This window comes from Macaca fascicularis, chromosome X, assembly GCF_037993035.2.
Source record: "Macaca fascicularis isolate 582-1 chromosome X, T2T-MFA8v1.1".
Taxonomy (NCBI): domain Eukaryota; kingdom Metazoa; phylum Chordata; class Mammalia; order Primates; family Cercopithecidae; genus Macaca; species Macaca fascicularis.
In genome coordinates this window covers 56,307,083-56,331,982 of record NC_088395.1, presented here as the reverse complement: position 1 = coordinate 56,331,982, position 24,900 = coordinate 56,307,083, and the positions used below count along the sequence as shown (strand labels likewise).

Below are 24,900 nucleotides of genomic sequence, written 5' to 3'. Positions count from 1 at the left end.
CTTCTAGTTCTGCAAGTTTCCTTCATGTTAAGTGGTGTTCAGGTACACCATTTAAAAATATTTTATACCATATTTTAACTGTGCCTTTTCTATGTTTAGATACACAAATACACACCATTATGTTACAATTGCCTACAGTATCCAGTACAGTAACATCCTATAGAAGTTTGTAGCCTAGGAGCAATAGGCTATACCATATAGCCTGGGTTGTAGTAGATTATACCATCTAGGTTTATGTTAGTACGTTCTATGACGAATAACTGTACATATAAATACACTTAAAACAAATCCTGGCATATAAAACATTCTCAACTAGCTATTATCACTACCATTATTATTGTTGATTATCAGAATCTTGAACTCTGGCCCAAAGAATCTCTCCTGTGTATCAAATAGGACTTTTGTACCCCATGAGTTCACAAACCTGCTCCACCTCTTATATTTCTAATCTTAATTTCTAGCACCACCATAAACCCAGTCTATCAGTCTAAAAACCTAGGGGCCAGACACCTTTGACTCCTCCCTCCCTATCTTCAGCCAGTTGGTTATCAGCTATAATAATTCTCCCACAGATATATCTCTTAAATCTAGCCCTTCATCATTTCTTAGTCATTTCCTTCCCCTTCTGGTAAATACTCCACATAGCTATCAAAGTGTAGTAAAACATGTGGGCTCTGGAGTAAGTGCCTAGAATCACATTTTGATTCTGTGACTTTTTTTTTTTTATTATTATACTTTAAGTTCTAGGGTACATCTGTGACTTCTTAACAGTAAGAAGTTGGGCAAAGTTTTTCCAGCCTCTTGTGTCTGTTTTCTCATCTGTAAAATGGGAATAATAATAGTACCAGGTCACAGAGTTACTATGAGGATGTATCAAGTTGATATATGTTCAAGTATTTATAACAGTACCTGGCACAAAGAGGAATTGTCTGTTTCCTCCACCACCAGGTGAGCCCTTCAATAGTTACCTAGTCTTTTTCCTTTTTTTGTATCCCTATCTTTTAGCAGAGCATCTCCTATATACTATGTACTAACGTCCAGTGAATAAAGGAATGAATGATCATGGAAATGCGGGAAGATAGAGCCATAGCCAGAACTATAACTACCCATCTTCAAAACCTTTAATAGCAACAATCAAGGAGCCTGAAAAATACTTCTTGGCCCTCCTATATCACAAATATTTTAGTAAAATAGTATAACAGGGAGAGCTGACAATTAAGAATGTCGCAGCCATTTCTGGTTAGATGTTTCTGTTTTAATCTTTAACATTACTGTGAGAACCAGGCCAACATCTGCAGCGGGCTGCCAGTTTTCTCTATCTGACCTAGACTGCAAATTTACTGAGGATAGAGGCCAGAGACCATGAAGTTTGTTTTCTTCCTTCTGGCAGTACCTCCTCCCTCCTTCCCATACAATATCTACTATAGTGTTGGCTATTTAGTAGGTACTTGGTAAAGACTTGATTACCATCAGAAAGTTCCCCTTTATTTTATTTTATTTTATTTTATTTTATTTTATTTTTTGTTTTTTTGAGATGGAGTCTCGTTCTGTCACCCAGGCTGGAGTGCGGTGGCCGGATCTCAGCTCACTGCAAGCTCCGCCTCCCGGGTTCACGCCATTCTCCTGCCTCAGCCTCCCGAGTAGCTGGGACTACAGGCGCCTGCCACCTTGCCCGGCTAAGTTTTTGTATTTTTAGTAGAGACGGGGTTTCACTGTGTTAGCCAGGATGGTCTCGATCACCTGACCTCGTGATCCGCCCGTCTCGGCCTCCCAAAGTGCTAGGATTACAGGCTTGAGCCACCGCGCCCGGCCGAAAGTTCCCCTTTAAGTTGACCATGATGTCCTGTAAATGACATAGCAGTTCTGCTTTCTCCAAATACCTAACATGTGCCTTTGAAGACAATTATCAGGCCAGCTTTCTTTTTCCCTGTCCCCCTTTTTGCCAGATGTAATCATCTACATTTCTTGATCTAGTTCCATTTTATTTTTTAAAAATTGATTATTTCTCTAGAGTTTCATTCAATTTTTTCTGCATTTCTCTTCTATTTACCATTTTTTCTTGAAATATTGTATATCACAAATACAGTGTCTTCAGAAAGGTCTACATGATGCTGAGCATATATTAACTTTGATTATTTGGAGCTAATTATTCCATCTCTTGTTTCTTCCTATATGTTCAATGATGGGGTTGTTTCATCTTCAGTTAGGATGGGCGGGGATGTGATGTGAATATATTTATTTCTTGTTTGCTAAACTAGTTCTGATAAATATACATAACAGTTGGTGCTAAAAGAATAATAACACACCTATTCCTTAATTTTGTAGCTAGATCCTAGAATAGATGTGTAGTGTTGAATTGGCTACTGCATTAACCTCACTTTCTGGAGCTCTACAAACTGAAATGGTCCAAGACTCTTCTAGGATGCCTTGTCTTGGTGCTCCTGAGCCACTGCTCAGGCAGTGAGTAGAAAGGTTATTCAGGAGCATCTAATTAAATGAGAAAATGAGGAAGAGGGGAAAGTTTAGTGCCAGCATTTGAGCATGGGACATGAGTACCACAACAGCTACATTTTCCCACTGCTTCACTTTTATGCTGCCTTCTAAGTGTTTACAAAATTAACACACTTATTCCTCACAGCAACCTTATGAGGTAGTTTCTATTATTATCCCCAATGCACAGATGGGACAACTAAAGTACAGAGTTTAAATAAGTTCACCATTACTATGGTCATAATAAGTTGCAGTACCAGAGAAGTGAAGAGTCTTGAATGAGGGATGAGTGAAGAGTCCAGAGGTGATGATGGGCTGTATATTAGAAATGGTGAGTGTGAGGTTACAACACAATGTCAAATTGCTAGTGATTTGAAATATCTGGATTGGGCTCTTGAGTTAGGTTATTGCTCCTTAATAATCCTAGAGCTTGGTTTGCCCACATCACATCTACTTTGTCTAAATATACAGATAACATCTTTTAGTATATTATACAGAGCATCTAGCATCTTTCAGATATTTAAATCCAGCTTCCTGTCTATATTCCACTTCTGCAAACACACAGCAGTATTTAAACAAAAGAAAAATTTTTAAATAACAAAAATGATGAGACCCTCAACTTATGAAACATATTAGATATCAGGCACTGGGTTCAATGCTTTACTTACATTATAATCACAAATTACCACATCATTTTAGAGGGGAGGAAACTGAGGCTAAATGATGAAACTCAGTTGAGGATAGTAAACATTAGCATATAAAAATCAGGAAGAGGCCGGGTGCGGTGGCTCACGCCTGTAATCCCAGAACTTTGGGAGGCCGAGGTGGATGGATCACCTGAGGCTGGGAGTTCGAGACCAGCCTGACCGACATGGAGAAACCCTGTCTCCACTAAAAATACAAAATTAGCTGGGTGTGGTGGTGCATGCTGTAATCCCAGCTACTCAGGAGGCTGAGGCAGGAGAACTGCTTGAACCCGGGAGGCGAAAGTTGCGGTGAGCCGAGATCACGCCATTGCACTTCAGCCTGGGCAACAAGGGTGAAACACCGTGTCAAAAAAAAAAAAAAAAAAAAAAAAAAAAAAAAAAAAAATCAGGAAGAATACCAAACATGATCTCATACTGTCTTTGAATAAACAAATAAGCCCAATACCACAGTGTTATTCCCTTATTCATACTCTGCTTAACAATAAGATGGTAATCATACTAGATGATCATCTATGTCAATCATCCTAATCAAATTTTCCTTCATTCACAAAATCATGGCAATGTAAAGCTAGATCTTAGAAGATCATCTACAGCCCCCACCACACCAGACACAGACAATCTGGCAAGATCAAAGATGACTAGACTCTGTTTGCTACTTTGGTTATTGGAATTCATTTAACTCAGCCAATGAGAACCCCATCTCAGAAATGCATGCATTAGAACAATGAGAGTGGTGATGGTAGTCTGCTTCATGTTTTTTTCCCAATTTCCAATGTGTCCTGAAAAGTCTAAACAAGAGGGATGTATAGCTCCTGAGGGCTCTGAAGGTACAGCCATTAAGTAAGTTGGTCTTGAGGGTGGACTATATAGATGCACCTGTCATTCTTACTTTTGAAGTTATTATTTCTACTCTTCCTACATTTTCTGCCTGCCTGCCCTCCAGGCTTACCTGAAGACATTGCTCCCCACCCATTCTCTGTGTCCCCAGCAACAAAATTTGATTAGGATGATTGACATAGATGATCATCTAGTATGATTACTATCTTATTGTTAAGCAGAGTATGAATAAGGGAAACAACTCTCACATAAGGGCTTCCCCATAACTCTGAAGAATGGGATGAGGTCACTTATGAATCACTTGTTTCTGTTGTCCAAAAGTCCTGTTGGTTATATCATTCTGGTTAAGTTGTCCAAAGAATGAGAGGAAAGGCAGGCTAGTAGCCCTTTCTTTCAGAAGTGATGAAGTCTAGTGGAAACAACGTTAAATCAGAAGCAAATAAAACCTGTGTTCTAACCTCCGTCTTTGGACAAACTAATTCAGTCTTCCTGTTTCCTTTTACCACATCTGGAAGGTGTTTTAAGGACAGAAAAACACTAATTTTATCAGCTGTGCTCCAGAAAAAGAGTTCCAAACTGAGTAGAAAAAGTAAGTTAAACTAAGATACAAGTGGCAACCTCTGCCACATACACAAGATATTTCATCCACCCGAATATCTACTGAGATAGAGTTACTAATCTGCATTCTATGGAAGAGAAAAACAAAGCCCAGGGTGATGTAGCTAATAAGTGGTGATACTAGGGTTTTAAAGCAGATTACTCCAAACCATGGCAATCTCCATCAGTTTCAAATCCAAATTTAAAGGTTATTCTTTTTGCTCAATTATTACCACACTGGATGACAGGTGCTTAATAAATGCCTTTCTTCACGATGAAGACAATACCAAAAGAAACAAGACATGGCGCCTTTGGCCACCTGTTTGGATGTGATTTATTTTTTCCCAAATTCTTAGGGTTAAAAACAAACAACAACAACAACAAAAACACAAAAAGACAGCTCCGCCAAGTGGCTGAACAAATAGATTCACTTCAGCAATCATAGCAACTCGGCCCAATCAGTCTTCCACCTACACAGACGAACCAACTGCCTTGGCCACGTCTTAAAGGGCCGGAGCAGAACCTACGCTCTGGCTTCCTTCTTCAACCAAGCTCAGCCCCTCCTTAAAGAGCTGGCACGCCCAAAGCAGCTCCTCCCCTGCAGCTGCTTCCAGGCCTCACTCTGTGCCTCCAATAGCCTAACTTTGCACCTTAAACCACTGTCCCCTCCTCCCTCTTTTCAGAAGCTTCTCTAGGTACCCGCTATGGTTTCAGGGGGTTACCTGGGAGCGTTGGCCTTGCGAATCCTGTTCTCTCTGGTTGTGACTTTGGCTGTGTGCGGTTAAGTCAAAGACAATCCTTACCGCTTAAGGAGTATTGGGAGTGCCGAGCCAGGGCAGACTAGACTAGACAAATTATCCATTCTTGCCCCCTTTCACTTCTTCCACCAAGCTCTCTTCTCTCCTTCTTAGCCCCTCTTCCTCTTTGCCCAACCCTTTAGTAAAGTCATTTTCCCTTGAGTTTCATTTGATTCCATACCGTGTTCTTAACCTTCCGCTCCCGCCCCCACTATTGAAACCTCAAGTGGGGTGTGGGGGGGGGGGGGGAGCAGGGCGACTGAGAGGGGGAGAAAATCTAAAAGAAAGAGGTGGGAGTGGGTGGGTATTAGTCCCAGAGTCACTTACCGACCATGTCACTAGCCGAGGACTCCTGAAGTGTCCAGAACTCATGCCGTCCTCCGGGAGGCTCATACTCCTGAGCTGATCGCAAGAGAGCTGCTCCCCTCACTCCCGCCCCATTCTGACATCGCGCAGGGCGACGCGCTCCCGTCTTCTCGTTCTTGGCCCCCCACTCCCCTCTTTCTCCGGGCTGGAAAATGAGGAGGGGATTGAAAGGGGAGGAGGGAGTCGATTCAGACCCAGCTGGGCCACTCTCGGAACAAGGGAAACAAAGCTCTCAAGCATCTAACCCAAAAATCAGGGGCCGGCAGAGTAGACTTTCTGAAAAGAATCCTCCCCCTGCAGCTTTTCCTTGGACAAAAATAAAGTGGGTTCGCTGTGCCGAAGTGGCCAGAGCTTAAGGTCCTCCGTTCCCCTTTTACCTCCACCAATTCAGTTCCGGCCAAGCCCGCTCTCCACCCATCCTCTGAACTCCACACACCCTTTAAAAGGAGAGGGCCGGGGGTGGGGGCTATGAAAACCAACCCAACCCCCAAAGCACTACTTGAACACAAAGTTGAGGCGGAGAAGAAATCCTTCAAGCCGGGAACCCACGAGGAGATACCACAAGAGGATCCCTTCACCGCCGCCGTTGCCGCCGCACACCCCAGCGCCTTCCTAAAAAGAAAGAAGGGAGGAGAAAAATGCCGACGATTGGTAGAATCATAGAGAAGAACACCAGCCCCAGGGCAGGGGCTTCAGCGAAAAATGGCAGCAACTCGTGCGGGTTCTCTGGGGCGGGGTTCCTTGGAGGCACCTAGCTGACCCACGGGGGACCTCGCGCCCCACGCGGGTCAGAACCTAAAGTGCTCTCTGGGCAACCTGAGTGGATGGAGTGATTCCGTCTTTCTCTGGCCCTGCTAGGCCCAAAGGAGAGGTGTGACTATCGTGAGGACTCCACCTAGGGTGGAGTTCCTTAAAAAGGACAGGCGGCCGCTAGAGGAGAGTGCAAAGTGGGAGGGGTGGAGAAGGGTGGGGCTGAGAAGGAGGAGGGAGGGAGGAAGGAGGGGGTGGGGCGGGGCCCTGGGCCGAGAGAGCTGGCCTCGCCCCCGGCGGGCGCCTCCCTCAGCCTCCAGCAGCAGCAGGTATAATTCCAATTAATTTCAGTTCCTTATCTGTCCCAAAATTAAGGCTTGCAAGCACACTGCTTGATTACCTATTTACTCCGGTTATGCTAACTCTCCAGGGGAGGGTGGTGAAACGGGTACTGGGATTGGGGCTGGAGGCTGTCTAGGAGGGAAAGGATAGGGAAAGGAGAAAACAAAAAAGCTGGCAACTGGAAGCGATATTTATCCTCCTACCTCTCCATGGTAACACGAGCAAGGACAGCGAGGTCACAATGTCTTCTCAGGGAGGAAGCTAAAAGGAACGGAGATTGGAGCTGGGTGCATTTTCTAGCAAGAGATAAGCCAAGGAGGTGAGGGCGAAGGAGTAGGTAGGGAAGAAGGAGTTGAAGATGATCTGTGAATACAGCGTGGCCCAGCAGGGAGACTTAAGAAAGGCTTTCTCAGTCTCCCAGATACCAGACCTCTAAGAATAGAGTTCTCAACCCCCTGAGACCGCCTCTCAGCCAGGCATTGGCGAAGATCCCCGTAAAGCTGAATCCACAGGATAGGAGCCATGTTTCCAGGATTTCTTTACACTTGCCTGAAAGTCTCTCTCTAGCTCATTTTAATGGGAGGCCAGGAAGTCACAAGCAACCACAGCCCATTTTCAGTGCCTCTTCCCTACCACAATTCTTTTAAAGAGGAGGAAAAAGAAGAGAGACAAGAAACAAAGCAGAGGGAGGAAAAGCAAAGAGACAGTAGAAATAATATCTGCCATGTATTCAGCACCTAATATGGGCAAGTCCCTGGGCCAGGTGCTGTTACATTCATCATATCCTCATTTAGTCCCAATAACAACCCTGGAAACTAGGCACTGTTATATTCTCTGTGCCCTTTATTTAAAAAAAAATAAGGAAACGGAGGCCCACAGCCCAGTACTTTTGAACACATAGGTCCACTTGCTTAGTTGATATTTCTGCCTGAATGTCTTCTGTGCATCTCATCTACCTTCCTTTCCCCAAAACACTCTGTTCTTCCTCCTGTAGTTCACCAACTACCTGAATGGCACCACCATACATCCAAGGCAGCACCCTGGAACTCATCCTTTAACCTGCTGTGATCTGGCCTTTGTCTACCTCTCAAACAGGAGAGATTTTGCTGTTCTCCTGGGCTTTACCTGGATTACAAATCCCTGGGAATTCCAAGCTGTTTCTAATCTCTATGCCTTGGGTTGCTTTACTTTCTCTGACTGAAATAAGATGAAGCTCCCTGTCCACCATTTTTTTTCTTTTTTGCATGTCCTTCCAATGAATCCGTCCAGTTTCTTGAAAGGACTAACTCAAGGTCATCTCCCCTCCTTAATTTCTTCAGGCAAAACTGACCATTGCTTCCTCTGCACCCTTCTCTACCTCGGGGCACATATTTGTTGGTATAATTGCCTCCCCCTACTAAACTATAAAGTCCTTGAGCTGAAGCATCAGGTGATCTCCTTTCTGTAACTTGGATGCCAGGTTATATTATTATTAACAATAATAATAGTTATTGAGCATTAACTGTGTACTAAACTCTGTTGTAAGCCTCTTATGTATATTAACTCATTGAATCCTTCTGACAATCCTATGGGTAGACATTATTGCTATTCCCATGTTACAGATGAGGAAACTTAGTGACAGAGGTTAAACAAATACATATGCATATGTATTTGTTTCATAAAAGAATGTCCCTGTAGTAGGGGTTTCATAAATAACTCTCTATCTCACTATATCTCTTCATTACCACCTGTACCCCTGCCAAGCTTACAAGGTAAGATATATTGAGATGGAATCATACAGAGAAGTGTACAATTCTCTACGCCTTCATTTGAAAATTTTACTTTATTCCTTGGAGGCTTTGTTTTTCAATGTATAAAATTTGGGGAGTATTATCCAACATAGGATTCTCACCACTACAGCGAAGGCTATTTTGAGCAAAGCTGAAAAGTTTTCTCTTAGATTCAAGTGTGTAAAATACATTAAGCAGTTTATATCAATAATAAATGCATTTTTCGTGATGTGCAGATGAAAATGAGTAGATTGCTGAAGTAACATTTTGAAAAGAGTAGCCACTACTAGCCCTGAATACAGTGGGTGTGCCTTAAGGTCATCGAGTTACTTATTCAGTCTGAATAGCTTTTCAAGAAGGTCGATTCATACACAGATAGCTGAACAGTTTATATTTTATTAAAAGTCTTTATTGTTAACACATTTATTTTAAGCTCTAGTTTTTTGTTTGTTTTAGAAATACTGCCTCAACTTTATTTGTGGGGAAAACTTAGACCTTAGATGGCAAATTCAGTTTTTGCAAAACTTGAAGTTAGTGAAACTTGGAAAAACAAACCCAAGATCCTTTCCCATCTGTTCTTCCATCCATTCAGTCAATACAATGTATTGAGCACTTGTGCTTCATCAAGAACAATGCTAGGTGTTGGGGGCGGGGGAGGTGGAATGAGAACATCCATTCTAAGAGGCTCCAGTGGAGGAACCCTCAATTCCACTGTATGCACACAGCCTATTAGTCCACATTTCCCCTTTAAGTCTTTTAGAGATGGCCTCTGTCTCACTCAAATTAGGACCCAAAGGTGGTTCACAGGGAACTATGAAACCCATGACCACAGTTAATGTCAAAGGCGGGAGTTTGCCTTTATTTTCTTTTACTCTTGACACATAAAAATAATCAGCATGTGGTTGGTGTTCTCTATGTCACACGAAAGGGTGTGAAGGAGTAGGTATGGAGAACTAGAAGTTTTGATAAATTTCCCTGTCCTTCTAGGAAGCACCTCAGGCTCTCCTTTCTTTAGCTGGCTAGAATAAACAGGAACCAAATAGCAACCTGCGATATTTTCAACTCCTTCCATACCACCTTATGCCTGAGGGAGACTGCTTGAAGAAGCAGCCTGTGCTTTCATCTATATATCCAAGGAATTAGATGAGGAGTATTAAATTAAGTGTGGAACCCAATGAAAAGCAGCTGATAAATATGCAGACGTGATTCTGGGCCCACAAATGCTGTTCTTCCCTTCCTCTCTTTCTCCTCTTCATCATCCTGCTTCTCCTCCTCCTGAAAGCCTGCTGACAAACTACCAGGGTGGAGCCCAGTCTGAGGGCTGGAGGAAGGGGAGGAGGAAAAGCCTCAGTAAGAGGACTCCACCCTCTCTGCTCCCAGTAGAACAACAACAATAAAAAAAAGAAGGCTTGAGAAGCTGGGGCTGACAGGAAGGTGGGGCAGAAAAGGGCAAAGTGAGGAAGGGTGGGTAGATGGGAGGGGAGTTAGGACCTCAGCTGGGTAAAGCTGGCCTGGGGTTGGGAGGGAAGTCAAGCAATATATAAACAGAAAAATCTGCATTCATTAAATCACTGTTGTTTGTGGAACAACAAAAATGTAGCTAAAACCAGGGCATGGTTCAGACCTAGTGGGAACAAAATTGTCCTCCTCACCCACTTTTCTTCTTATTCCACAGTTCCCCAGAGAGCATATTCCTTCTGCGAGCTCAGCTAGAAGGAGACCTTTTGCCCCTCTGCTAATGTTGAACCAGGGTTAAGTTCCTCACATGCCCCAGAGGACAGTGCTAAGGTTACTGACAGCAAAGGATAAAGATATTTTGGAGAAGGAAATCTAGTTAGCTGAGAGAAAAAAGCCTGGAAGGAGATTGCGGGAATAAAACAATGATTTAGATTGCAAACTGTGCAATGCTGGGCAAGTGCCTTCACATCTCAAAACATCAGTTTCCTCACCTATTTCTTTTAAAGATATCTTATTACTTCACAGAATTGTCAAAAAGATTAAATAAGATGCAGAGGTGGCTTTACAGTAAAATTAATGAAGCTTAAGCTTTACTCCCCTTTCCAAGACTCCGGGAGGGATCAAACATCGTGTTTTTCTTAAAGATGGTCCCCAAAGTGGTATAAGCTTCCAGCCCCACAAAACCTAGATTTCTAGGCCCCCAATGAGATTATAGCCTACAAAGCACAGTGTCTGGCACAAAGAAAGCTCTCAGTAAAGGTTAACTAATATTCATGGCAATGGCAACTGTGAAAACTACCAGCTTTAGGTTGAGTCTCCTTCTGGTCATAGATATTGAGAACATGCTCCCGTGTTCCCCATAACCCTTGCCACTGTATGTATAAATAAACCAGTTTACAAAAATCAGCAACTAAACTGCTTGCTTGAGACATTCAGAGGCATGATTAAGTTTGGCTTAGGAATGGCCAATGGGACAGAAACATGTGGCCAGGGTTTGAAATTCTCCTGGCATGGCACCATCCCAGACAAGCTCTAGCAGGTCTGCTGAGTCCTATAAATTTAGTTGTGCCTGAGGCTGCTATCTTTATGACCAGGGAGCTTGACTAGGTAGGGGTGTGTGTGTGTGTGTGTGTGTGTGTGTGTGTGTGTGTGTGTGTGTGTGTGTATGTGTGTGTTGGGGCTGGGGGTTGAGTGTGTATGGGTTTTTAACTCCATTTTGGACCCTAGATACCACCACACCCCTAAATTGGAGGAGGGAAGAGAGAAGAAGCTTTATAATCAACAATCAAGTCAAACCAGAAAAACTGCACCTGCAGAAAAGGGATAACATCCTTGGCCTTGTCCCCAAAGTGTATATTCCTGAGTCAGGGAAAGAGCCTATTGTGTATACGAGAAAAAGACTTGCAGGCCAGACACGGTGGCTCACGCCTGTAATCCCAGCACTTTGGGAGGCCGAGGCGGACAGATCACGACATCAGGAGTTCGAGACCAGCCTGGCCAATATGGCGAAACCTGGTCTCTACTAAAAATACAAAAATTAGCCAGGCATGATGGCGCACACCTGTAGTCCCAGCTACTTAAGAGGCTGAGGCAAAAGAATCGCTTGAACCTGGGAGGCGGAGGTTGCAGGGAGCTGAGGTCGCACCACTGCACTCCAGCCTGGGCCACAGAGTGAGACTCTGTCTCAAAAAAACAAAAAGAAAAAGACTTGAATTACTGCTTTAATATTAAACAAATAAATATATGAGATTGTCTAAGGAAATGTATAAATAGAACAGGAACTTTTTTATCACTGAGCTAATCCAGAGAGGCGCCAGGGCTCTGAAGGCTCCCAAAGGCAGGCTCATGCTTATCATCCTTATGTTACTTACCACAAGCAGCTCTCACTTCCCCAACAGAGGGGTGGTATCCATCTTTCACTGTCCCCTAAGTCAACAGGAGATTGGCCTTCACCCTTCTTCCCATTGCAGTCTTATCACTTCCCTCAGAAAGTAAAAGGGAGAGAAGAAAGAGGGTGGGGAGGATGTCTTTGGTGCTTTCTTAAAACCTTTCTGCCAACACACCTATTGAACTACTGCAGCCTTATTTTTCATTTCCTCTGTCCTTTGTTTGCCCAAATGGCCTTGCATTGTGGTAGTCCTTTTCCCTCAAGTCAATACCACAAATATAGTTGGAGCAGTTTACCCTGGAGCCACAATAACAGGATATTCCCTTCTCAAGTCAGGCCAGCAGGGTATTTAAGAGTATGCCAGGCAGATTAGCAGTAGTAATTTACTTCCTAAGGTGAAATAAATTATTTGATCCAAGATGAGAATCTAATTAGTATGTTATGGAGATATAGGCAATCATACCTGTTTACATGATATAAACACACAACTAAATGGCCAGGAGTATGTGAACCTGTGGGGAGAATATACACAAATATACTGAAAATAAAACAATGCATACACACATACTAGCAAGATTTAGTCATCCAATCACAGAATGTTGGCATAAGAAGGACCCAAAGAGGTTATTTCATCCAGTGGCATTCATACCAGGTGATTTAGGTGGTACATAGATAAATATTTTCTAATAGTATATATTTATTTGTATGGTTACCTTCTATTTATGGAGAGTAAAACTAGCTTTCCATTTATGGTAATGCTATTTTTGATGAAATTTATTTAAGTAAAACTTGTCAGTGTATTTAAAGAAGCATATTAAGTAACTAATGATATAGGTAGTACTCAGATATGGTCTAAATCATGAAGTTAAAACATAAATAATTGAACGTTAGTAAACCATGATTGAATTAAATTCTACTCCCAATTCAGGAGTTCCCTTATTTAGACACCTCGGTCTGGAGGAGAGTCTAACCCCAAAATCAATAAATATGAAGCAAGCTTGCCTCCTCCTCCTGTGTGCATGGCAGAATTGTGAACAGAACATGACATTTTTCCACTGAGCCTAGGTGAAGCCTTCTACTCTTCTTCCTTGAACCTCCAGTTTGGGCTAATGGGCCCTCTTCTGACTCTTACAGCACTCTGACATATTTCTCTCAGAGGGCTCACTGCAACGTAGTATACCTTTCTTTTTATGTGGCAGTCTTATCCATTTGACTGTCAGCTCCTTGAGGCCAGGAGTCTAGTAGTTCAATCACCTTTATGCTTTCAACTCGGAACACAGTGCCTGTCATATGACAAGTAATAAAAGTTTGTAGAATGGAATAATTTAGAGCTGCAAATGCCTGGATGTGAATACTGACTTTGCCACTTACTAACTGTGTGACCTAGGACAAGTTACTTAACCTATCTGAGCCTTGGCTTCCTCCTTTGTAAAGTGAGCGTAATGATAGGACTTACCACACGGGATATTGAGAGAATTATGTAACTTAATACATGTACATAAACATGCTTAGAGGAGTACTTGCCACAGACTAAGCACGATATAAACTTTTGCTACTATTATGTTGAACTGAAATATGCCTTTTTAATATTTCCACCTATTGGTCCTGGGACTCATTCCTGGAGAAACATAGAACAAGTCTATTCCTTCTATGTCATGATCCCTCAAAGGTCTCACCTTTTGTCCTCTCCCATAAATTTCCCTGATTGCATAATCTATCTCTTGCATAACATAGTTGTCACACCCCCTTACCACCTATTAGTTGGTTGATTACAGTAAAATAATAAAGACTCTTAGGCCAGGGATGCCATCTCAAAGAGACCAAGGTGCTTTACCATATAGTTTACGGGGTAAACAAGTGCAAGGTTGAGAATAAATGTCTCTATTACCAGAAAGTCAGAGATGGAAACAAAGGATGGTCACCCCAGATTTAAACATAATAATGAAGAAATTGAAAAGATCTAAATGTTTAATACGGAGATATTGAGTAACTAAAATATAATACACCCATATGATTGATGCACTGCTAGGGTCTAAGTATATGTGTGCCCTTCAAATTCATATGTTGAAATCTTAACTTCCAATGTGATGGTATTAAGAGGTAGGGCCTTGGAAGGTGATTAGGTTATGAGGGCTCCACCTGCAAAGATGGGAATAGTGTCCTCATAAAAGGGCTTCAGGGAATGAGTTCACCCCTTTTTATCCATCTGTCCCTTCCTACATGTGAGGAGGCAGTGTTCATCCCCTCTGGAGGATGCAGCAACAAGGCACCATCTTGGAAACAGCGAGCCCTCACCAGACACCAAATCTGCTGGCACAGTGACTTTGGACCTTCCAATCTCCAGAACTGTGGGGAAATAAATTTCTATTATGTATAAATTACCAGGTCTGGGGTATTTTGTTGTAAAAGCAGGACAGAGTAAGACATAGACATTATATAGCCATTAAAATTTAAGTTTTTCAAGAATTCTCAATCACTACAGAAAATATTTGCATAATAATATTAAGTGTAAAAACAGGACATAGAAGTATAGTTACACTATCATTTACATTTTACTAGACCTACACACATGTCATTCATCTTTGCCACAGAAACAAACACAGTTTAGCATTAAAACAAAGGATATCTAGTAGGATTATAAGAAAATTTTATTTTATTTAAAAATTTTTCTATAAAGATCATGTATTGCTTTTATAATAAAAAAATCAAGTTGGACATAGTACTGTAGTTGTAGGTAGCTGAAGGATTATGGTGGTTTTTATTTCTTTTAGTACACTTCTTCATTTTTCAAAATTTCTATGACAAATTTGTAGTATTGATATAATTAGATAAAACAAGATGAACTGTTTTTAAAGCAACATCTTATCATAATGTTCATTTACCTGGGTCATATCAGCTTTAGGAAAGAATACTCAAGGAGCATGAGTATGTAATACTAGTAACAAGACCCACCATAACATTTCTTACCTACACTATCAAAATGACCTCCTAATTGGTCTCCCTAACCGTTTCTGCCCTCATGCACCGCAGCTAAAATTTATCATTCCAAAATCAGAAATTTCTCAAAGGTGTCTCATTGCCCTCAAGATAAAATGTAAGCCAGACGCCATGGTTTACTCCTGTAATCTAGAACTTAGGGAGGCAGAGGCAGGAGGATAGCTTGAGCCCAGGAGTTCAAGACCTGCCTGGACAATGTAGTGAAACCCTGTTCTCCACAAAAAGAAAAAAAGAGACAAAAAAATATAACAAACAAGTGTAAGATAAAAACTAAAATCTCTTAATGTTATCTACAAAAAACAACAACAAAAAAGCCTTCAGAAATAGCTTGTGCTTTTCTCCCTAGTCTCATCTCCCCAACTAGGATTTGCCGCTTGCTCAAGACAATGCTTTGCAAGGGAAAGTACACAAATCCTGGCTACATCTTTCTCTCTGCTTAGAAATTTGGCTTAGTAACAATAATCACAATTTGTAATTAGGTATGTTATGTATTTGTGTGATTATTTTTTCTATGCCTGTCTCTCCCACTAGAATCCTTACTGTGAAGGCAGAATCTAGGTGAACTTTACTCACAAATGTGATCCATTGTTTGAAAGAAAGTAGTTGCTCAATAAATATTTGCTAAATTCATCGACTGACTGACTACATGATATCCTCATTTGCTTTTTATTGCAGTGTTCATCTTTGACTTCTCTGATCTACAAAGCTCCTGAATGTGCTGGGATGGCAAGGGGCCATAGTGTTGGGGGTAGGTTAGATTGTAGTAAGTTATTTATTCCTATTAATGATAATTGGAGTAAGAGTTTGAGGCTGAAATTAGTCTACATTTCTGTAATAATAACTAACATGAATAGTGTGCTTGCTATGTGCCAGTCATTTTTCTAGGTGCTTTACATGTAGTAAGCTAGTACCATTATCTCCATTTTACAGAGGAGAAAATTGAGGCAGAGAGAAGTTAAGTGAGTTTGCCAACATCACATAACATATCACTCCTTTCAGTTGTTTTGATTGTAGCTGGATTCAAAGAACATGGACCATAGGACATGACATGGATCCTCAGAAATGAACCCTAGAGGTCTGGATAAGTAACTATTATAAACCTGTACAAGTTTTGCCAAATGACAATCCTATTTGCATGTTCACATCTGTCCTTGGCCACACTGTGTTGGAATAAGGCCAGGGGAGCCGCCTCTAGTCATGATCCAAGAAGGAATAAAACAGGAGGCACTTTTCCAAGATGACCAAAAGAGTCATTTGCTGTAGAATTATTTTTTAATTTAAAGTTTACTTCAAAACTAGTTCTGACGATTCTAGCCAGTATTATTTTTCCCATTTTAGAGCTCCAGAAATGCACAGATTTATTTTTTCCATGAAATAATCAATATGGCTTATTATGCTTATGTGCAAGTAAGGAAGTATAATTTAACTTAAATTATTTTTCCAATAATACAAATTAGTATATTAAAGATGGAAACCCAAAATGTCAGATTCTTTATTCAGATAATTATATAAACTATGACAAAGCACAGAATAAAAACATAAGAGTGTTGTATAATACACATTTGTGAGAGAAACATGAACACATTTGATAAAATAAAAGGCTTATGTGAATAATAGCACATTTTTTTGTGTGTGTGTGTGAAAAAGAAGTGCCTCTCAAAGAATTAAGATTCTATGACAACACTTAAAACTTCAGTATCTGGGCTGGGCACAGTGGCTCATGCCAGTAATCCCAGGACTTTGGGAGGCCGAGGCGGGCAGATCACTTGAGCTCAGGAGTTCGAGATCAGCCTGGCCAACATGGTGAAACCCGTCTCTACTAAAAATACAAAAAAAAAAAATTAGCTGGGTGTGGTGGCGCATGCCTGTAGTCCCAACTACTCGGGAGGCTGAGGCAGGAGAATCACTTGAACCTGGGAGGCGGAGGTTGCAGTGAGCGGAGATCAAACACTCCATCCTGGGTGACAGAGCGAGACTTTGTCTCAAAAGAAAGAAAGAAAGAAAGAAAGAAAGAGAGAGAGAGAGAGAAAGGAAGGAAGGAAGGAAGGAAGGAAGGAAGGAAGGAAGGAAGGAAGGAAGGAAGGAAGAGAGAGAGAGAGAGAAAGGAAGGAAGGAAGGAAGGAAGGAAGGAAGGAAGGAAGGAAGGAAGGAAGGAAGGAAGGAAGGAAGGAAGGAAGGAAGGAAACAAAAACAAAAGCAAAACAACTTCAGTATCTTATGATTCTCACACTTTAGCATGCATCAGAATTCCTGGGAGTTCTTGATAAAACACAGATTGCAGGGTCCCACCTCCAGAATTTCTGATACAGTAGGTCAGGGGTGGAACCCAATAATTTGCATTTGTAACAAATTCCCAGGTGATGCTGATGTTGCTATTCTGAGGACTAATAGCAACCATTGCAATTCTTGGAGTACTAATGGCCTAGGTCTTGCTCTTTAGGGAATAAGAACATATATCCTGTTATTCTATTATTGCTCTACAGGTGTTATAAACCAACAAGTGATCCACAGGAAGTACATTTTGTAGATCTTTAGTGCAAAGAATATTTTCTAATTTTTTAAATCTCCATTTTATGAAAGCATCTGATAATAATAGCTACCAAATTAGCACTATACATACATTACTTCATTTACTGCTCAGTACAACGTTGAGATTCCTATTTTACCCTGAGTAGGGACTGAGTTATTATCCATTTTATAGCCAAGTACATACCAGATTGTAATCTCTACTGCCCCCCAATGTTCAGAGTTAGTCTCAACCTTTTACCAGCTTTTTTTTTTTTTTTTTTTTTTTTTTTTTTTGAGGCAGTCTGGCTCTGTTGCCCAGGCTGGAGTGCAGTGGCACAATCTCAGCTCACTGCAACCTCTGCCTCCTGGGTTCAAGTGATTCTCCTGTCTCGGCCTTTCCAGTAGCTGGGATTACAGGCACATGCCACCATGCCCGGCTAATTTTTGTATTCTTTCAAAAGTTCTGAATTGAAGTAGGGGGGCAAGGATGGGAAAAAGTGGGAGAAGGTGAGGACACTGGGGAGAGGATAGGGGTCAGCAGGCATCTTCAGCACTGGTCCCTATCTGAATATTTCTGGACACTAGCCTTGTGATAGCTAAGAAGCATTTTCGTTTTTTTTGTTTTTTGTTTTTTGTTTTTTTTCCCATTTATGGAGGTTATTTTCAGCATAGGTCAAGAAACAAGCCTGGCGCTTTAGCAATGGCTCATTCCCAGTTGCTAATATTTAGGGCTCAGAACCTCTTGATTTTAATAATCTCTATGCCCGCACAGACCCCTCCTGCTGGAGAAGCTGTCATAACTGGCCACTAATCATCTGTGTTTAATGATACTCCATTCCTCAGAGAGGCCTCAAAAGAGGTTTCTTTCATGGACTATCAGAGATGGGTCCTGAAAAATCACTTGGTCAAGGCCTCAAATTCCCCAAAGTTATTAAATTTAAATTTCTGCCTTTATCACCAAATCACAACATTGAAATAATATTTCTTTCTTTTTTTCTGAAAGAATATTTCATCATACAAGTTCAAACGTGGAGCCTATGATAGGACTACACCTTCTACAGCACATTATGACATTTATATTTATATATAAGAATATTTTTATCATTTTGTAAATAGCATTCTGTGCGCTTGTGCTTGTTAAAAAATGTTGTTTTGTTTAGTGTGACAATTTAAAATATGCCACAGTTTTGAAGACACTATTTTTGATATTTCATTTAAAAAAATATTATGAGAATCTCAACAAAAAGAAGTAGCACAAATTCCTTTGACCACTGTGAGGTCTTGGCCTCATGCTGTTAGCCTCTTTCCTAAACCAAATGGATTTTTTAATCTCACATCTCTACTTTCTCAAGATGAGAGCCTAACCTAATCCTCACAAACCCTTTTACAGCTATACAAATCTGAGTGGATAGTTTCTGAGAAGGAGATTTGCCCCTTTGGGACCTAGTGTAAAATTTAAAAAGTTGAATTTTTCATCAATCTTTAAACCTTCCTTACTATTTATGACTAATTACTCTAAAGCAAAATAGCAATTATATGTATCAGTAAACATGTGTTAGGTTAACTTTTATGTTCCAAGTTTGACTATATCACTAGTACATGATGGGTTCCTTTGATTGTCATAGTATATTGCTCAGATGGAATGATAATCTGCTTATAATAAAAGAGAGGAGTTACTGGTTTTAAGAGGAGATTGGTGATATGTTTATTGCGTTTTGTACACAGGAAACAGTCAATTTATTTAGGAGTTCCTATCACAGAACATGTTTTGAACCAGCGAAAGGACTGTTTTTATCATACCCCAAGATGTATCTGTTACTGAGCAGGACTCTGCTCTCCATCACTCTAACCCAGACCTCTTGGCTCAGCTCCCAGAACTCTAGCCTAGGTATATTACCTCACTATCGCCTGCTTGTAGCAGGGGTGAGTTTACATACTTTATCTGATATCTCAGACATTTATAGAGTTCTAAAATAATTTAATCAAAAACATCACAGTTCTTTTATCCCTGCCCTTTGGAACAGGTTACCTTTGGATCCTCTCTACACAGATGCAGGCATTGGTACAGGTTTTCCTTTCTGCTGTTGGTATGTAAAAACAAGTCAAATGAGTCTGCCTCACACTAGTGCTACTGATGCAATGGCCGCTCAGTAGTCTTATCTCTGACCTGACTAGTTTCTGAGATGCTGCAAATTCCATCCCCAGTAGTGATTCCATTCTCACCTGGTCTGCAGCAAGTGACTCCAGCTGTCATCAAGGGCCTAGAAGCTTGGACTTCTACCCACCACTCGTCCTTCTTCAGGGTAGTGCCCCTTTCTTTATGTTATCTATCCACATTCCCAATCCTAATTTACTTCTCTATTTCAATGTTCTGCCTGTTGAAATATCTGCTTCTGCTCCAACTCTTGAGTCCAACCAATATCTTTAGTCTTTTAAAAGGTACAATTGACAGCTGGGTGCGGTGGCTCACACCTGTAATGCCAGCACTTTGGGAAGCCGAGGTGGGCAGATCACGAGGTCAAGAGATTGAGACCATCCTGGTAAACATGGTGAAACCCCGTCTCTACTAAAAATATTTTTAAAAATTATCTGGGCATGGTGGCACGAGCTTGTAGTCCCAGCTACTCAGGAGGCTGAGGTAGGAGAATCGCTTGAACCCGGGAGGCAGAGGTTGCAGTGAGCCAAGATCGTGCCACTGCACTCCAGCCTGGCGACAGAGCGAGACTCTGTCTCAGGATAATAATAATAAAATAAATAAATAAATACATAAATAAATAAATGGTACAATTGAGAATGGCATGGAAGAATCCTGGATTGTACAAATCCAATTAGATGGAACCTGAAGCAATCAGCCTCTAATTTGGTTATATCAGGAAAACACTACCAATAATGAGTCCTTTTACCATATTTCTAATGCATGCTACATATGAAGCATTACCAAGATGGCTCACTATTCTTGAGTATGCCTCCAAGATAGGAAGTCAATGAGTACTAATTTTTACTTAGTTATGCTCTCCAAGTAGGCAGCACATATTTTCACTATCCCTGTAAAACAGTCATGCACACATTCACATTCCTGGCTACCATGGGCCAGGAGAACCAGATTCTAAGCAACATTAAGGCCTTTCCCTCTTGAAATCCAGCTATTTATTAAACAGATACCTGTTTGGCACATACTATATGCTATGAGAGAGATTTGAGCTAGCAAGGGAGATCAAGGAAGGGTTACCTGAGGATGAGTAAAAGCTAACAGGGAAGGAACAGGAAGATGGAACCTCATAAGCAAAGTCCCTGCGGCAGGAAGGACCATACATGTTCAAAAACAGGAGAGGCCAGAAAAATTGGAGGAAAGTGAGCAAGAGGACATGTAGTATAAGTTGAGGCTGGAGATAAAGGAAGGGGCCACACTATACACGAGTTTATAGTGATCCTAAAGAGTTTTGTTGGCTTGATGTGGTGGCTCATGTCTGCAATCCCAACACTTTGGGAGGTCAAGGTTGGAGGATCACTTGAAGACAGGAGTTCAAGACCAGTCTGGGCAGCATAACAAGATGATGCCACTAAAATCAATCAATCAATCAATCAATCAATCAATCAATCAATCAGCAGCCAGGTATGGTGGTATTCTCTACTGGAGAAGCTAAGGCAGGAGGATCACTTGAGCACAGGAGTTCAAGGTTACAGTGAGCTACAATCACGCAGCACTCCAAGTTGGGTGACGGAAAGAGACCTCTAAAATAAATACATTAATTAAAACAAAGAGCTTTGTTTTCATCTAAGGAGCCACTCAACATTTTAAGCAGAGGAGCAACATGATAAGATGTGCATTTTGAAAACATATTTTTGGTTGCATCATAGAGAACTGATTGGAAGGAGATGTGGCAAATTAGGGGAGACCAATCAGGAGGCTAGTGCAGGACTTCAGCAATAAAGGATTACAGCTTACAGTAGGTAGAGGAAGTGAAGATGAAGAGAAGTAGGCTGATTTTAGATAAGTTTAGGAGGTCCAATCCACAAAGTTAGGGAACAGATTGAATATTGAAGGTGAGGGAGAGGGAAATGTCTAAGATGATTCTTAGAATTCTAACTTGAGCAACTGGATGAATAGTGGTGTCATTCACCGAGAAACAATAAAAAAGAAACATGTTTGGGGAGGGAATATTATAAATTTGGTTTTGGATGACTTGAGTTTAAGGTGCCTTATAGGCAAGGCCAAGTAAACAATTGGATATGTGGATTCCTTTCTTTTTCTTTTCTTCTTCTTCTTTTTTTTTTTTTTTTTTCTTGAGACAGAGTCTCACCCTGTCTCCCAGGCTGGAGTGCAGTGGCGTGATCTTAGCTCACTGTAACCTCCACCTCCTGGGTTCAAGGGATTCTCCTGCCTCAGCCTCCTAAGTAGCTTGGATTAAAGGTGCTGGCCATCATGCCTGGCTAATTTTTGTATTTTTAGTAGATACAGGATTTCACCATGTTGGCCAGGCTGGTCTTGAACTCCTGACCTCAAGTGATCCACCCGCCTTGGCCTCCCAATATGTTAGGATTACAGGCGTGAGCCACTGCACCTGGCCAATAATTGGATATGTGCATTTCTGAGAAGCTGTACGCTCACTATGGAGGACCTAAACCTCATAGAGCAGCAATTGCTTTCTGGAGACCTCGAGTGTTGTTTTACTCTATACATACACACTTTTCTGAGCCTCAACTTGGGCCTCTCTTCAAACAGTATTTTAGAATTAAGTGAGACTTATTTAGTTTGGAGCCAAGCATTGTTTTATCTTTTGTCCAAGCAACTCTCCTGAATCCTCCGTCTAATTCTTATTGAATTAATTCACCATCTCTACAATAGTGACAACTGGCTCATTTAATATACAGATCACCAATGTAACAGTGGTAGTTTCAAGTTGTCACTTACATTCCCTCAATAACAACAATAAGGGCAAACAGTTATTGATCACTTAATATGAGATGCATCTTGGGGTAGGCTCTGGAGATTCCAAAATAAATTAAGACCTGGCCACTGTCTGCAAAAGACTCATAGTCTACTGATCAACTTGGCAACTTACTTCTGTCTCATAGTACATAATTTAGCAATAGTTTTCTAAATTGAAGGATAATGACATGTGCTGAGCATAACACCTGTTATGTGTCAAATATAAAATGGGTTATAAGGTTCAAGATGTGTTTATGCAAGGAAGGCAGTACGAGGTAGTGGTTAATAGTTTAGACTTTGGAGTTGGACTGCCTGGATTCCAATCCTGGCTCTGTGATGCTGAGTAAATTTTTTAACCACTCTGTGTTTTAGTCTTTTCCCCTGTAAATTGAGGCTAATTGCAGTACTTATGTGTATTAGTTTGCTAGGGCTAACATAACAAAGTACCACAACTGATTGGCTTAAACAACAGACATTTATTGTCTCATGTTTGAAAGGTTAGAAGTCCAAAATCGGCTAGGTGCAGTGGCTCATACCTGCAATCCTAGCACTTTGGGAGGCCAAGGTGAGCAGGTCACCTGAGGTCAGGAGTTTGAGACCAGCCTGGCCAACATGGCGAAACCCTGTCGCCATGTTGTATATTTTGTATAATAATATACAATAATATTATTATATAATATATTATGTAATATATTATATAATAACATAATAATACAAAATTAGCCAGGCATAGTAGTGCACACCTGTAATCCCAGCTACTTGGGAGGCGGAGGCAAGAGAATCACTTGAACCCAAGAGGCGGAGGTTGCAGTGCGCTGAGATTATACCACTGTACTCCAACCTGGGCAACAGAGTGAGACCTTGTCTTTTTTTTTTTTTTTTTTTTTTTTTTGAGACGGAGTCTCGGTCTGTCGCCCAGGCTGGAGTGCAGTGGCGCGATCTCGGCTCACTGCAAGCTCCGCCTCCCGGGTTCACGCCATTCTCCTGCCTCAGCCTCCTGAGTAGCTGGGACTACAGGCGCCCACAACCGCGCCCGGCTAATTTTTTGTATTTTTAGTAGAGACGGGGTTTCACCGTGGTCTCGATCTCCTGACCTTGTGATCCGCCCGCCTCGGCCTCCTAAAGTGCTGGGATTACAGGCGTGAGCCACCGCGCCCGGCGAGACCTTGTCTTAAAAAAAAAAAACTTCTTGTCCAAACCCCTCATGTTATGGCTAACCATAAAAGTGTTGCTCTCTTTTTTTTTTTTTTTTTTTTGAGACGGAGTCTCGCTGTGTCTCCCAGGCTGGAGTGCAGTGGCGTGATCTCGGCTCACTGCAAGCTCCGCCTCCCGGGTTCACGCCATTCTCCCGCCTCAGCCTCCCAAGTAGCTGAGACTACAGGCGCCTGCTACCACGCCCGGCTAGTTTTTTGTATTTTTAGTAGAGACGGGGTTTCACCATTTTAGCCAGGATAGTCTCGATCTCCTGACCTCGTGATCCACCCGCCTCGGCCTCCCAAAGTGCTGGGATTACAGGCTTGAGCCACCGCGCCCGGCCTGCTCTCTTTTTTTTAAAAAGTAAATGACTCAATTATTTTCAGATTTCTCTGTATATCAGACAGTTTTTTAAAATAAATGTCAAGTTTTATTAGAAACAAACAAACAAACAAACAAAAAAAGTCCCAAGTTAAGGCATTGGCAGCACTGGTTCCTATTAAGGTTTGTAAAGGATGGATCTATTCCAGTCTTTCTCCTTGGCTTGTAGATGGCCATGTTCTTCTTATACTTATTCACATCATCTCTTTAAGCATGTATCTGTGTTCAAACTTCCCCTTTTCATAAGGATACCAGTCATATTGGATTGACTGAGGTCATTCATCCACCCTCATGACCTTGTTTTAACTTAATTACATCTGTGATAGCCCTATTTCAAAATAAGGTCACATTCTGAAATACTGGGCATTAGGACTTCATCATATGAATTTGAGGCAGGGGTGTGATACAAATCAGTTCATAACATTATGTCATAGAATTGCTGTGAAGTTTTAAAGAGATAATCCACAAAGTACTTAAAACAGTGACAGGGACAGGAGGCAGAGAAATTCTAGGGAGAAAAAGCTGGGGTCCCTGGCAAGGGCCCCACCCTCAAGATTGAAAAATCGGCCCAAACTGAGAACTTTATATCCTCGCTTTCCCACTCAAATGTTGCCTTTTCCAAAACCACATCTGGCCCCCCTCATCCCCCATCCTGTACCCATAAAAACTCCAGGCTTCACTGGCAAAGAGCAGAGAAGGGGAGAAGAGAAGAAGCAACTGAACATCAAAGAGAAGCAGTTTGACTTCAGAGGGATGGCTTCATGGCAGGACTTCAGAGAAGAGTCCAGCTGGAGATGGCTGGACTTCAGGGGAAGCATACCCTCCTGCTCCATCCTCTTCTAGCTCCCCTTCCTGCCGAGAGCCACTTCCATCAGCAATAAAATCCCCT

General features: G+C 41.5%; 1 protein-coding gene across 7 annotated transcripts in view; it reads right to left on the bottom strand.

The window, feature by feature from the left end:
* Positions 1 to 24,900, bottom strand: part of KLF8 (KLF transcription factor 8) — a 291,262-nt gene that overhangs the window by 46,210 nt on the left and 220,152 nt on the right. For 2 of the 7 annotated variants that reach the window (XM_045384523.3, XM_065538340.2), the window contains exons 1-2: positions 6,294 to 6,715; positions 5,756 to 5,939 (exon numbers count right to left, since the gene is read on the bottom strand). The exons of 1 other annotated variant lie outside the window; for it this stretch is intronic. In XM_045384523.3, coding sequence (XP_045240458.1) covers positions 5,756 to 5,762 — 7 coding nt within the window. In that variant the 5' untranslated portion in view covers positions 5,763 to 5,939; positions 6,294 to 6,715. Of the gene's footprint in view, positions 1 to 3,158; positions 3,517 to 5,755; positions 6,716 to 24,900 lie in introns of those variants that run through there. 4 more of the 7 variants (XM_005593723.5, XM_065538339.2, XM_074030296.1 and 1 more) reach the window with 3 other exon arrangements.